The 15,350-nt window shown below is 37.2% G+C and overlaps 1 protein-coding gene across 2 annotated transcripts in view; it reads left to right on the top strand.

Annotated features, from left to right (window-relative positions):
• Window positions 1-15,350, top strand: part of PTPN4 (protein tyrosine phosphatase non-receptor type 4) — a 226,346-nt gene that overhangs the window by 192,254 nt on the left and 18,742 nt on the right. For both annotated transcript variants that reach the window (XM_030324799.1, XM_030324797.1), the window contains exons 20-24: window positions 8,730-8,896; window positions 9,652-9,742; window positions 9,829-9,890; window positions 12,579-12,725; window positions 14,727-14,855. In XM_030324799.1, the coding sequence (XP_030180659.1) occupies window positions 8,730-8,896; window positions 9,652-9,742; window positions 9,829-9,890; window positions 12,579-12,725; window positions 14,727-14,855 (596 nt within the window). The remainder of the gene's footprint in view (window positions 1-8,729; window positions 8,897-9,651; window positions 9,743-9,828; window positions 9,891-12,578; window positions 12,726-14,726; window positions 14,856-15,350) is intronic.

The raw sequence follows: 15,350 nt of genomic DNA, 5'->3' as shown, positions 1-15,350 counted from the left end.
TCATTTTCCTTGCCTCTGGAGACATCTACGAAGAAGTTGCTGCCTGTTTGTCCTCTAGAATTTTGACGGTTTCCTGTCTCACACTTAGGTCTTTCATCTATTTTGAGTTTATTTTTGTATATGGTGTAAGAAATGGTCCAGGTCTTTTGCCATGTCACTGTCAAGTTTTCCCAACACCATTTGGTGAAGACACTGTGTTTTTTTCATTAGATAGTCTTTCCTGCTTTGTCAAAGATTAGTTGGCCAATCATTAGTGTGTCCATTTCTGGGTTCTCCCTTCTTTTCCATTGATCTGTCTATTTTTGTGCTGATACCATACTGTCTTGATGATCACAGCTTTGTAATACAGCTTGAAGTCTGGAATTGTGATGCCTCCAGTTTTGTTTTTCTTTTTCAATGTTACTTTGCTATTTGGAGTCTTCTGGTTCCATACAAATTTAGAATTGTTTATTGTAGCTTTGTGAAGAATGCTAGTTTTTGGTAAGGATTGCGTTGAATGTAGATTGCTTTGGGTATTATCAACATTTTAATAATACTTGGTCTTCCAATCCACGAGCATAAAATGTTTTTCCATTTCTTTGTGTCTTCTTCAGTTTCTTTCATAAGGTTTCTATAGTTTTCAGCATATAGATCTTTCACCTCTTTGGTTATGTTTATACCTAGGTATTTTATTATTTTCAGTGTCATTGTAAATGCGATTGATTCCTTGATTTCTCTTTCTGTTGCTTCATTATTGGTGTATAGAAATACAACCGATTTCTATATATTGACTTTATATTCTACACCTTTGCTGAATTCATATATCAGTTCTAGTAGTTTTTTGGTGGAGTCTTTCAGGTTTTTCCATGTAGAGTGTCATGTCGTCTACCAAGAGTGAAAAGTTTGACTTCCTGCCGATTTGGATGCCTTTTATTTCTTTCTGTCTGATTCCTGAGGCTAGGACTTCCAATTCTATGTTGAATAATAGTAGTGAGAGTGGACATCCCTGTCGTGTTCCTGACCTTAAGGGGAAAGCTCTCAGTTTTTCCCGATCAAGGATGATATTAGCTGTGGGTCTTTCATACATGGCCTTTATGATCTTCAGGTATGTTCCTTCTATCCCTACTTTCTTGAGGACTTTTAAAAAGAAAGGATGCTGTATTTTGTCAAATACTTTTTCTGCACCTATTGAGAGGATTATGTGGTTCTTATCCTTTCTTTTATTAATGTGATGTATCATGGTGATTGATTTGTGTATTTTGGACCAGGCCTATAGCCCAGGAATAAATCCCACTTGAGTAATTCTTTTAATGTATTGTTGCATTCAGTTTGCTAGTAACTTGTTGAGAATTTTCGCATCCATATTCATCAGGGAAATTGGTTTGGTTTGTAGTTCTCCTTTTTAGTGGGGTCTTTGGTTTTGGAATTAAGGTAATGCTGGCCTCATAGAATGAGTTTGGAAGCTTTCCTTCCATTCTTTCTTTCTTTCTTTCTTTCTTTCTTTCTTTCTTTCTTTCTTTCTTTCAACACCTTCAAAAGATTGGTATTAACTCTTCTTTAAATGTTTGGTAGAATTCCCCTGGAAAGCCATCTGGCCCTGGACTCTTGTTTTTTGGGAGATTTTTGATGACTGATTGAATTTCCTTACGGTTATGGGTCTGTTAAAATTTTATCTTTTCCTGTTTCTACTTTATATGTTTCTAGGAATTTGTCCATTTTTTCCAGATTGCCCAATTTGTTGGCATATAGTTGCTCATAATATTCTCTTCTTTGTATTTCTGTGGTGTCAGTTGTGATCTGTCCTCTTTTGTTCATGATTTTATTTGGGTCCTTTCCTTCTTTTTGATAAATCTGGCTAGGGATTTATCAATTTTGTTAATTCTTTCAAAGAGCCAGCTCCTGCTTTCATTAATCTATTCTACTGTTTTTTGTTTTTATTTCAATATCCTTGGTTTCTGCTCTTTATCATTTCCCTTCTTCGGGTTTTAGGCTTTATTTGCTATTTGTTTTCCAGCTCCTTTAGAGGTGTATGATTAGGCTGTATATTTGAGACATTCCCCCTTCTTTAGGAAGTCTTGGATTGCTATGTACTTCCCTCTTAAGATTGCCTTTGCTGTCTCACAGAGGTTTTGGACACTTTTGTTCTCATTTTCATTGGCTTCTATGTACTTCTTAATTTCTTCTTTAATTTCTTTGTTAACCCATTTGTTCCTTTCTTTTTTTAATTAAAAAAATTTTTTAACGTTTATTCATTTTTTGATAGAGACAAAGTATGAATGGGGGGAGGGGCAGAGAGAGAGAGAGGGAGACACAGAATCCAAAGCAAGCTCCAGGCTCTGAACTGACAGCACAGAGCCCAATGCGGGGCTTGAACCCACGGACTGTGAGATCATGACCTGAGCTGAAATCGGATGCCCAACCGACTGAGCCACCAGGTGCCCCCCTTTTTTAAAATTTAATATTTATTTATTTTTGAGAGGGAGAGAGAGAGAGCCTGAGTGGAAGAGGGGCAGAGAGGGAGACACAGAATCTGAAGCAGGCTCCTGGCTCTGAGCTGTCAGCACAGAGCCCAAAGTGGGGCCAAACTCAACAACTCACGAGATCATGACGTGAGCTGAAGTTGGATGCTTAACCAACTGAGTCACCCAGGCACCCCATCTCTCCCATTCATTCTTTTTTTTTTTTTTTTTTTTTTACGTTTTATTTATTTTTGAGACAGAGAGAGACAGAGCATGAACGGGGGAGGGGCAGAGAGAAAGGGAGACACAGAATCTGAAGCAGGCTCCAGGCTCTGGGCCATCCGCCCAGAGCCCGACGCGGGGCTCGAACTCACGGACCGTGAGATCGTGACCTGGCTGAAGTCGGACGCTTAACCGACTGAGCCACCCAGGCGCCCCTCCCATTCATTCTTTAGTATGATGTTCTTTAATCTCCAAGTATTCGTGGTCTTTCCAAATTTTTTTCTTGTGGTTGTTTCAGGTTTCATAGTGTTGTCATCTCAAAATACGCATGGTATGATACTGATCATTTTGTACTTGTTGAAGGCTTATTTGTGACCCAGTATGTAATCTGTTCTGGAGAATGTTCCATGTGCACTCGAAAAGAATGGGTATTCTGCTGCTTCAGGATGAAATATTCTGAATATATCTGTTAAGTCCATCCGGTCCAGTGTGTCATTCAAAGCTATTGTTTCCTTGTTGATTTTCTGCTTCAGTGATCTGTCCATTGCTGTAAGTGCGATGTTGATAGACACCTTAATTATGATATAATGCCCTTTTTCATTTCTTGTTACAGTCTTTGTTTTGACATCCATTAGCATGATAGATGTTTCTCCATCCCCTTAATTTCATTCTGCAGGTGTCTTTAGGTCTAAAATCAGTCCCTTGAAGGCAGCATATAGGTGGTCTTGTTTTATTATCCATTCTGATAACCTGTGTCTTTTGATTGAAGCATTTAGTCCATTTACATTTAGAGGGATTATTGAAATATATGAATTTAGTGCCATTGTGTTGCATGTAGAGTTGGTGTTTCTGGTGATGTTCTCTGGTCCTTTCTAGTCTTTGTTGCTTTTGGTCTTGTTTTTCCTTCACTCAAAGAGTCCCCTTAAAATTTCTTGCAGGGCTGGTTTGGTGGTCATGAACTCCTTTAGTTTTTGTCTGGGAAACTCTTTATCTTTCCTTCTATTTTGAATCACAGCCTTGCTGGATAAAGAGTTCTTGGCTGCATATTTTTCTGATGAAGCACGTTGAATCCATCCTGCCACTCCTTTCTGGCCTGCCAAGTTTCTGTGGACATATCTGCTGCAAACCTGATCTATCTTCTCTTGTAGGTTAAGGACTTTTTTCCCTTGTTTCTTTCATAATTCTTTTCTTGTCTGTGTATTTTGTGAATTTAACTATGATATGCCTTGGTGATGGTTGATTTTTGTTGAATCTAATCAGAGTCCTCTGTGCTTCTCAGATTTTGATGTCTGTGTCCTTTCTCAGATTAGGAAAAGTTTTCCACTATAATTTGCTCACATAATACTTTCTGCCCCCTTTTCTCTCTCTTCATCTTTTGGGACTCCTATGATTCCAATGTTGTTACTTTTTAATAAGTCACTGAGTTCTCTAAGTCTTGTATTGTAATCTTTTTGCCTTTGTTTCCCTCTTTTTTTTTTTACTTCATTATTTTCTATAATTTTATTTTCTGTAACACTGTTTTGCTGCTCTGCTTTATCCATCCTTGCCATGACGGCATCCATTCAAGATTACATCTCAGTTTATAGCATTTTTAATTTTTGCCTGACTAGATTTTAGTTCTTTAATCTCTGCAGAAAGGAATTCTCTTGTGTCTTCTATGCATTTGTCAACTCCAGCTAGTAATAAAATTGCGGTTTTAAATTCTATTGAGACATCTTACTTACATCTGTGTTGATTAAATCCCTGGTAATCATTTCTTCGTGTTCTTTCTTCTGGGGTGAATTCCTCCATCTTGTCATTTTGGAGGAAGAAAAAAATTAATAAAATAAAGATTTAAAATGAAACAAAAAAAATCAAAATTTAGATCTTACGTGTGTTTCGGTCTGTTTGTTGAGAGAAGCTTGATAGAATAGATAATAAAGAGAAAGGGAAAAATTTTAAATTTTTTTAAATAACAAAATAGAATAGAAATTTTAAAAAAATAAGGAAGAATTTGCTCTTTCTGTATCCAAGAAAGAAAGGAGAGAAAAAAAAACAACATAAGGAAAAGCAGAAACAATGAAAACAAATAAATGAACCAGCAAACAGAACAAGACCCAAATGATATTACATTCATTTTCCTGTAGATCTGAAACTTTACAGCACACTATAGTCCGTAGACTAGTAAGCAGGTGGAAAGGATTTGTGCTGGTCTTCTGGGGGATATGCCTGGATGGCACAGGTGGTTGGTGCTTGGTGTAACGGCTCCATTCTCCACTTGGTGGCTCTGCTCAGCTTAGTGGGGTCGATCCATGGAAGTGCACGAACAAAAATTGCAAATGGCCTAACCCAACTCCTTAGTCTCTAGCACAGAAACTTTATGCCGTCACCAACCTGCACACCAGCACCCCTTCTTTGTCTCAGGCTTCTGTCTGCTCCCTTCCTCTACCTTGACCATGTCTAAGCTGTTTGCCTGCCAGGTGGTAACCTCCCTCCAGGGTTTTATCTCAGATGGTGCTGTGTTTCAAAATCCCACACTTTGGAGACCCCCAGCAGCTTGGATCTGCTTAGACTCTCTGGGGGAGGGTCTCACCGAGCAATGGCCGGGTACCAGCTCGTCCCAGAAAACATTTGCACAGCAGCAGAGTCTCAGGGTTTATGGTAAATCACAACACACAGCCGACGCCAGGTTTTGGTGACGTCTGGCGTCTTTGTTCCAAGATCAGTAAACCTGGTTGGCCCAAGGGAAGGTTGTATGGCCTCTACCAAATGCACTTCAATCAGGTGAACCGCTTCTCCCCGTGTGGCACATGGACCCCTCAGACCGTGCTGCCTGCTCCTGAAGATTCACCCTGCTTCCTCACCAGAGCACCGCCAGGCCCTGAGCTTCAGACCATCAGACTCTGCACTCCAGTGTTTATAGAACAGTGGTGGTATTAAAATCCTCTCCTTTCTCCCCATCAGTGGTTTTGGGGAACAGATTTTTTTTTTTTTTTTGTCCAGTCCCCTGCGAGTGTTTTCACTCTCTCTTTTTCTTTCCAGCTACTTTCAGGAACAGTACTTTGCTTGTGCAATCCCTAAGCACTGTATTCTCCCCCTTTCTCTCTCTGTCTTCTATCCACAAAGATCGCTTTCTACCCACAGTGGCTCTGCAGCTTTTCTCTTCCCCAGTTCACCTCTCCACACCATATACCTGCCAAGTTCTATGGCTCATATTATGCAGATTGTTGCGTTCGTCTGCAGATCAATTTCCTAGGTGTTCAAAATGGCTTGATACTGATCCACCTGCATTTCAGGGACGAGACAAGCTCAGGGTCCCCATACTACTCTGCCATCTTTACTCAAGAGCCCGTTTTGAACCACTTTTAGAAAACTGTGTAACAAGCTACAGTTAGAGCATTTTGAAAAATCCTGTCTGTGTTTGTGGTGGACAATGCCAGTAGCCTAATCATGTCATCTCCTTGTCTGGACAGCTGGCTTGTTAATTCATAACCACAGTTCCAGGTTTAGAGAAACCTTAATACCATACTCTCTAGCTCCTTTGCTGATGGTTTGAGTTTCCTCTACGATAGCTTCAAAATCATCCTGCCAGTGTGTGGCATTCAGTGGCTCCTGAAGCAGTTCATTTTCCCTTTGGGTAGCTTGAACTATTAATTGAACTAAAAATCTGTCTTCTTTCAGTCTCTTTGTTCCTAATTCTGTCCCTTTGTGCTATGCAGAATAAATTTAATGCAGAATAAATTAAATCCCCCTTCCTTAAGTTTTTTGGCAAGAAACCCTCCTCCTTTCTTCAGTTTATTGCACTGTTTCAAGTGCCTGCTACACTTTATCAGTCTCCTCTGAGAAAAATTCTTATATGCCTGTATCCCAGCATTATAAATATTCTAGTTTTGTTCTGAACAGTTCATCATTAACCATAGTTTTAGCCACAAGAGTAATTGTTGGTTAATGCCTTGCTACCAGTTGTTGAATATTTACCATAAAGAAGTAAAATGTAGTTAGAACTCGACCCATTCCCCTATCACCACCACCACACCCAACCCTGCAGAGTTTTCCAAGAGAGTTTCTTTAAAGAAAAATAAAAAAAATTAAAAAAAAAAAAGAAAAGAAAAAGATATACAAAACACTCATTTTGTCTCTTGGGTACAAACAGGCATTTTCATTTTAGCTTGTCTACTTTGTTTTTTGCATTCATTGTCTAGAATTGGCTTTCTAAGAAAATTCAGAGGACTTCAACAGAACATTCTATTTTGACTTTTCAAGGAACACATGCATTTAGTCCTGATATTTAGGTGATTCATTACTAGGCATTTTCTGTCACATAATGCAACTTAAATTTTATACTAAGAATAATAATATTTCCTCAGTTTTGCTTGTTGTGTTTTCTCTTGATAACAGATTCTAAAGAACTTAATAGTAAGTTCTGCACCTGGGCTATTTTATATATTCTCTTTTAATCTTTGCAACCAGCCAGTGAGATACGTGAATTATCTTTATTTTATAGTTGAAGACACTTTGACACCAAGATATTCAGTTATCTGCTTACAAATTTCATGACTTGTATAGAACCAGAATATGAACAAAATTCCATTTAATGGGAAAGTCATAGCCTTTTTGCAATTCTAAATCACTTTATTCATACTTTAAATTAAGAGAGGAACGGGGTGCATAGGTGGCTCAGTTGGTTGGGGGTCCAACTTCGGCTCAGGTCACGATTTCATCGTTCATGAGTTTGAGCCCCACATCGGGCTCTGTGCTGACAGCTCAGAGCCTGGAGCCTGTTTTGGATCTGTGTGTGTGTCTCTCTCTCTCTGCTCCTCCCCTGCTCACACTCTCTCTCTCTCTCTCAAAAATAAATAAACATAAAAACAAAACAAAAAATAAAATAAAATAAAATAAAATAGGAGAGGAAACCATCTATAGCTTAGTTCTTGGTAAAAGACCTTTCTGTTGTTTTATTGTCAAAATCTAGACTGGGACTTGTATTTACTTTCAGCATGACTCTGTCATGTCCCTTTTTATTTAAAATAACATGTCATCAAAATTTAAAACTATGTTTATAAAAAATACCAGAAAGACAAACAACTTGTTTTTGTAGGTTTTTTCCCCCCTTTAGATTTCATTTCTTCTTAGAATACATTCATACATTTTTTTTTTCTTTCCATTCCTTATTTCAGAAATTTTTTCTTCTCAGAAGTGCACACATCTGAACAGGAACCAGACCTGTTAGGCATGGGCAAAAGAAGCCACTAGCTTGGCTCTACTCTGGCTCTCTTTCAGCTTTGCCCTTGTCTGTGGGGGTTAGGATTTTGCAGGACCAGGGGGGCATACCAGTCTATCACCTATGACTGTGCCTTCTTTTCTAGACACTTCTTTTTAACCTTTAGTTCTCTGTCCATATAGCTCTGACGCCACTTACAGTGTGGCCATTTTCCCTAGGTCCATTCTCCCTGGGATAGATCACATGGTATATGTACCCCTGGGCCAGCAGGATAGCTAAGAGGCAGCAATTTGCCGAGGAGTGGAGAACAAGCTTCATATGGGCTGGTATGTTCACACATATGTTCATAGGCCCCCAAGCTAAGAATGGAGCTTAGGGTAGGAAAAGAAGTAGGGTGGGCTCCAGGCCGGAGTCTAGGTTCTGGCTCTCTTCCTTCTATTGTGACAGTGGATTTTGCCCTCCTAGGTTTTGTAGATGTTTCAAGGAAAGAGGATAGAATGGATTTTGTTTAGCACTCTATTCAAGTTATTTGTATCGTCTCATATATGGATGTATAGTATATAGGTCCCTGTTTCTACTTTTGTTCTAGGCCCCACAATTTAAGGGCAGGTCTGTTCTGAGCTGCTCTCTTGGCAGCTCCTCTTAAAGTTACAGGCATTTTCAGCAGTATGCCCGGGAACATTTCTTTTCCCTAAAGGTACAACAAGGTTCAACTTCACAGCCACTCTCTGTCCCTTATGCAGTGGCACCGGACTGAGATCTGATGAATTCTTTTTCCTGACACAAAATTAAAGAACACATCTGGTAAATTCTTGCCAATTCATTAAGATTTCCATGTGGCTTTGTTTTTTTTTTGTGGCTTCTTTTAGCTGTATATGATGTAGTGGAAGAAAAGCTAGAAAATGAACCAGACTTCCAGTACATTCCTGAGAAAGCCCCACTAGATAGCATCCATCAGGATGACCATTCCCTGCGGGAGTCAATGATCCAGCTAGCTGAGGGGCTTATCACTGGAACAGTCCTGACACAATTTGATGTAAGTACTATTGTATGGAAAGGATATTGGGCCATATTTTTAAATTAATTTCATAGTTTCCTAACTACCTAATCTGTCATTTATAATGTATAAACTAAAATGATATTCTGAGAAATAATTGACTTAAAAATGTTCTAAAATCCATAGTTTTAAACATTTCTTGCAAAATGCTAGCTGTGATGACATAATAATCTGTTAAAAGAGAAGAATAAGGAGATTTTATGTGTATGTCTTCAAACTAAATTTTTTCCTGTAATTATATAGCTCTTTTTATGAAAGGTAACAGGTAAAGATAGTCTATGGTGGAGCTAAAAATTCTGAGTTAAAGAAAAAGAATTTTTGTACCTAGTCATATTTAATCCTTCTCTATTTTTTGTCTGTCTAATTGGTCATCATTAATATTTGTTGCTCTAAAGTATGTGTTATTGATGATTGACTATAAACCATTTGTGACTGTAAATCATTTAGGGTAGGTCAGTTTTTCTTTTGAGAAGCTCTTGGTTCATATACTGTGTAAACATCTCCAAACTAAATGAAAATGGTATATAATTCTCATGAGAAATTGCACAGAATTCAGCTTTGCAAATTTGGTTCAATACCCTACTAGCCTAAGGTACATACATCATTATACGGTTGAGATATCCTAAGGAAAAAAACCTGTTTGTTTTTTGCATAGAAATAAGTCTGAAAAACAAAACAGAACCTCTTAATGGCTTGCTGAACTCATCTTAAGCTCTTTTTTTTTTTTTTTAAAGCAACTATATCGGAAAAAACCTGGAATGACAATGTCTTGTGCCAAATTACCTCAGAATATTTCCAAAAATAGATACAGAGATATTTCGCCTTGTAAGTATCTACTATCTCTGTTTATTAAGTTCAGTCTTTGTAGCATAGCTTTATTAAAACGTTCTTTCTTTTAAATTTTTTTTCAGATGATGCTACACGGGTCATTTTAAAGGGTAATGAAGACTATATCAATGCAAATTATATAAACGTAAGTTTATTTTTATTGTGCCTTTGTCATTCAGAATAAGACGGACTATAATTTTGTGGTTCATTTTTTTTCCCCCCAAATGTTTCTTTATTTTGAGAGAGAGAAAGGGAGTGTGCACGAGGCCGGTGGGGGGTGGTAGGGACAGAAAGAGAAGGAGACAGAGAGAGGATCCCAACTGTGCTATCAGCCCAGAGCCCGATGCGGGGCTCAAACTCACAAACCATGAGATCATGACCTGAGCCAAAATCAAGAGTCAGGCACTTAACCAACTGAGCCACCCAGGCATCCCTAAACTTTGAGGTTCCTTTTATATTTGAGAGAATATTAATAGTTTCAGATATTGAAAAATATTAAAATACAAATGTTAAAAAATAATTTGATGCTGGGGCACCTGCCTGGGATTCTCTCTCTCCCTCTCTCTCAGCCCTTCCCCCACTTGTGCACGTGTTCGCTCACACTCTCTCTCAAAATAAATAAACCTTACCAAAAATAGTTTGGTACTGGTATATTAACATGCATATAGAGCAGTGGAATAGAATAGTTCAGAAATATTTTTTATCTATAAATACTTCACCTACTTCCTCACTTTTTGTATACCATATTTTAGATATATGAAAATATAAATGTAAAAATGGAATTGTGAAACTACTTGGAGGAAATGTATGAGAATTATTTAAAATCAGAGAGGGAAAATTTTTTCTAAGTTTAGACACTCATCTAAACTTAACTCACAGAAAGAAAAGTACAAATCAAAACTGCAAGGGATTACTATTTTTCACCTATTAGATTGAAATATCAAAAAGTGTGATAATATCATATACAAGTCTGTATCCCTTATCTGAAATCTTGGGGCCAAATAGACTTTGGGATTTGTAATTTTTTGGATTTTTGAAAGTTTATTCAGTGCCTATACCAAATACTGTAATAAGTAACATCCCTAGTAGACTATGTGACATTACCCTGTAATCAATGCGTTGATACTCAATGGGAAACATGGATATTCCCACTGAGTGGTACTCCTAAAGACTAAATAATCTTAGATTAACTCAGGTTAGATATTGTTGTCAAATGAGTCCAACTTAGGTCAGATGTACCAAACAAAGGACAAACTTACACTTCAGAGCACTGGGAGTTTCAAAATTGTGTGTGAGGGATCAGCAGTATATTAAAGAGACTCTCAGGGAAAAAGCATCCCTGATATGTTGTTGGTGGAAGTATAAATAGGTACAACCTCTTTGGAGAGGTAACTAACAAAAATGTTAGGTTTATAAAACTAACTCAGTGCAGTCTTGTTTATGGTAACAAATAGATTAGCAGCAACTTAAATGTTTGTTAAATAAATTATGGTATATTTATACAGTAGAGCCATTAAAAAGAATGAAGTTTTATGTACTAATCTGACATGATCTCAGTGATAAAGTGGAAAAAGAAACAAGATGCACAGAACAACATTGTAAGCCACCTTTTATGTCTTACAGAAAACAAAGACTTCTGCATGTACATTTGTGTGTTGTTTACAGAGTGTCTCTGAAAGGATATTTTAGAAATTAGAGGGGTTCCTAGGTGACTCAGTCGGTTTAAGTGTCTGACTCTTGGTTTCAGCTCAGATCATGATCTCATGGTTCATGAGTTCAAGCCCTGCATCGGGCTTTGTGCTGACAGCCCGACAGCTGACAGCTGGAGATTCTCTCTCTCTCCCTCTCTTTCTGCCTCTCTGCCCGCCCCCTCAAAAATAAATACAAATTTTTTAAAAATTAAAAAAGAGGGGCACCTGGGTGGCTCAGTTGGTCGGGTGTCCAACTTTGGCTCAGGTCATGATCTCACAGTTTGTGGGTTCGAGCCCTGCAGCGGGCTCTGTGCTGACAGCTCAAAGCCTACAGCCTACTTTGGATTCTGTGTCACCCTCTCTCTCTGCCCCTCCTCCACTCACACTCTGTCTCCTCTCAGTCTCGAAAATAAAAAAAAACATTAAAATTTTTTTTAATTAAAAAAATAAAGAAATTAGCAAAAAGGATTGTTCTTCTGGGTGTGAACCAGAGGCTGGGAAGAGAGTGAGACCTCTTTTTCTGTTCACCCTTTAGTATTCTTCCAGTGCCATGTGCGTGTGTCACCTTTTCTTCTTTTTTAATGAAGTCTCAAAATGTAGTAGGATGATAATCCTCCCCGAATACTCACGATCTTACTTCTTCTTAAAAATAATTAATTTAAAATATTTTTACTATCTTTTTCTATTGTGTGTGTATGTATATTCCTTATATATGTTATATAGTATAATGTATATATGTTATTTAGTGTGTATTATTTGTAAAGTCTGAACTAAAACAAACGGTAGAATTTTTGCTTCTTGCAAATTTTACCTGTAAGCTGTTTAGAGACAAATATTTTTTATTTCTGTAGCAAGTCTCTTCCTCTAAAACAGGGTTTTCTGTAAAGCTGATCTTAAGCCCACAAGAGTGCTTTGGAAAATATTTTAATTTTTATTCCCAATACTTAAAAGATAAATATGTGTAAAACTACTGAGAAATTTCTTCTATAGATAAAGAAATTGTTAATAAAGTTTTATTGACTTTGCAGCTTTTTGAGATCAGTTGTATTCAGTTATTATTTAGTGGATGATTTTCATATACTTGATCACAGTAAAAAGTAATAATGTAAAAGACTTTTAGTTTTGTGTCCTTTTCTTTTTAGATGGAAATCCCTTCTTCTAGCATTATAAATCAGTATATTGCTTGTCAAGGGCCATTACCACACACTTGTACAGATTTTTGGCAGATGACTTGGGAACAAGGCTCTTCCATGGTTGTAATGTTGACCACACAAGTTGAACGTGGCAGAGTAAGTCATACTTGAATCTTAAACAATGCTTGCGCTGTTTTCAAATTAAATTGCATATATGGTCAAAATATTCACGTTGATTTAGTCTTTTTTGTAACCTTTAAACTTACTTTCTTGTGTTGTGATTAAAATCATAGTGACTAACACATAATAAATATGATATATAAATGTTAACTACTATTATCAGTTGTTATCTAAGTGGATTAATAGCTATTTGATAAAGGATTATAAAGAACTCCTGCAGCTCAACAATAAAATGATAAAACCCCAATTAAAAATTTTTTTTCTTAATGTTTGTTTATTTTTGAGAGAAAGAGAGACAGAGTGGGTAGGAGAGGGCAGAGAGAGAGGGAGACACAGAATCCAAAGCAGGCTCCAGGCTCTGAGCCGTCAGCACAGAGCCCGACGCCAAGCTCGAACTCATGAGCTGTGAGATCATGATCTGAGCCTAAGTCGGACGCTCAACTGACTGAGCCACCCAGGTGCCCCGATAGAATCCCAATTTAAAAATGGCCAAATATTCTGAGTAGATGTTTCTTGAATAAAGATATTTAAATGGCCAGTAAGGTCATGAAAAGGTGCTTGGCTGGCATCATTAGTCACAAAGGAAATGCGAAAATCAAAACCACAAGGAGGTAGCACTTCATATCCAATAGGATGACTAAAATAAAAATGACAGATAATAGCAAGTGTTGACAACGATAGGGAGAAAATGACACCCTCTTATACTGTTGGTAAATTTGTACAATGGTGCAGCTGCTTTGGGAAACAGTCTGTCAGTTCCTTGAAAGGCTAACCATAAGAGTTGTTACAACTCAGCAGTTTCACTCCTAGGCATACCCAGGAGAAATGAAAACATACATCCACACAAATACTTGTACACAGATGTTCATAGCAGCATTATTCCTAATAGCCAAAGGGTGGAAACAATCAAAATGTAACAAATAAAACATGGTATAATCATATATATTTATATATATATATAAAAAACTTGGCAATAAAAAGGAATGAAGAAATGATACATGCTACAACATGCATGAACCTAGAAAGCATCGTGCCTAGTGAACAAAGGCAGTCAACAAAGACCGCGCACAGTATGATTTCATTATATGAAATGTCCAGAGTAGGCAAATTCACAGAGGACAGAAAAGTGGATTAATGGTTGCCTAGGTCCAGAATGAGAGAAGAGGTTAGGATAGAGGAACACACAGTGATTATTAATGGGTTTGGGAGTGAAAAAATGTTCTGAAAGTGATTGTGCGGATGGTTGCAAACTTCTGTAAATATACTAAAACTAATTGAATTGTGTGCTTTAAATGGGCAAATGGTATGGTATGTGAATTTTATGTCAGTAAAGCTTTTTTTTTTTTTTTTTTTAAGTCCTAATTATGGGGTGCCTAGCTGGCTCAGTCAACTTTAGCATCTGACTCTTGGTTTTGGTTTAGATCATGATCTCACAGTTTGAGTTCACGCCCCGGGTTGGGCTCTGTGCTGACAGGGCAGAGTCTGCTTGGGATTCTCTCTCTCTCTCCCTCTCTGTCTGTCCCTCACCTGTTTGTGCTGTCCCTCTCTGTCTCTCTCAAAATAAATAAACTTAAAAAAAAATTTTAATCCTAATTATGAAAATAAATGCATTGGCATTTTAGAGAATCTTTCTCATTGTTAACTTAAATCTAGAAATATGAGAATTAATGCACCATTTTGCCACTGTCATAGTAAATAATTCACACAAGAATTAATCAAGAATTGTAAAACATTGGATGAAAGCTTGTAATAAGCAGGATATTTGCAGTCTCAAAATCTATCCAAACAGATTATTATTACAAAGAAAAAATGATGAAGAAATGTTAATAGAGTTGGCAGATCTAGGTGAAGGATATATGAAGGTTCCTCAAATTATTCTTGTAATTTTTTTGTAGGCTTAAAAGTTTTCAAAAAGTAAAACATTTTCAAAATTGAAGAACCTAAATTCTATATATTTCTTAAATCTATTGATGTCAGGTTAAGTGTCACCAGTATTGGCCAGAACCCACAGCAAGTTCATCCTATGGATGCTACCAAGTCACCTGCCACTCAGAAGAAGGAAACACAGCATATATCTTCAGGAAGATGACACTATTTAACCAAGAGGTAGGAAGGCAGGATATCCACTCAATAGAACTTTTATGTTCAAGGTAAAACTTTGAAAGCCAAAAATGTTTTGAGTCCTGGTTAACTAGGAAATATTATTTTAAAATTACTGAATTATTTGCTTCCTTGGGATTCTTTGGAATCTTATGAAATATATTCTCCTGCTATATTAAATGCATTTTCACTTTCTCTAGGTAGATATGAATGGTCAGTAAAAAAAGATTCTAGTAAATAATACTCATTACTCATAATACTTTGCCTGTTCATTAAAAATTATGCCAGGTTTGTGTTTAGTTTCTTCCTACCAGTAACATCAATAAAGTATTTGGGTATATCTGTGGAAATAGAATAATTAAAAGCTGTCAAATTATTGTCCTTTTTGTAAAAGAGTATAAAGGAGAGCGTCACAGTCTCCTCAGTATTAAGAAGGAAAAGATTGTAGGCAGGATCCTCTGACAGCAGACAGATTATAGCTTTCTAATTGCTAGTTTACTG

Source organism: Lynx canadensis, chromosome C1, assembly GCF_007474595.2.
Source record: "Lynx canadensis isolate LIC74 chromosome C1, mLynCan4.pri.v2, whole genome shotgun sequence".
Lineage (NCBI taxonomy): Eukaryota > Metazoa > Chordata > Mammalia > Carnivora > Felidae > Lynx > Lynx canadensis.
The sequence above is the reverse complement of the archived record's forward strand: the minus strand, read 5'-3'. Positions and strand labels throughout refer to the sequence as shown.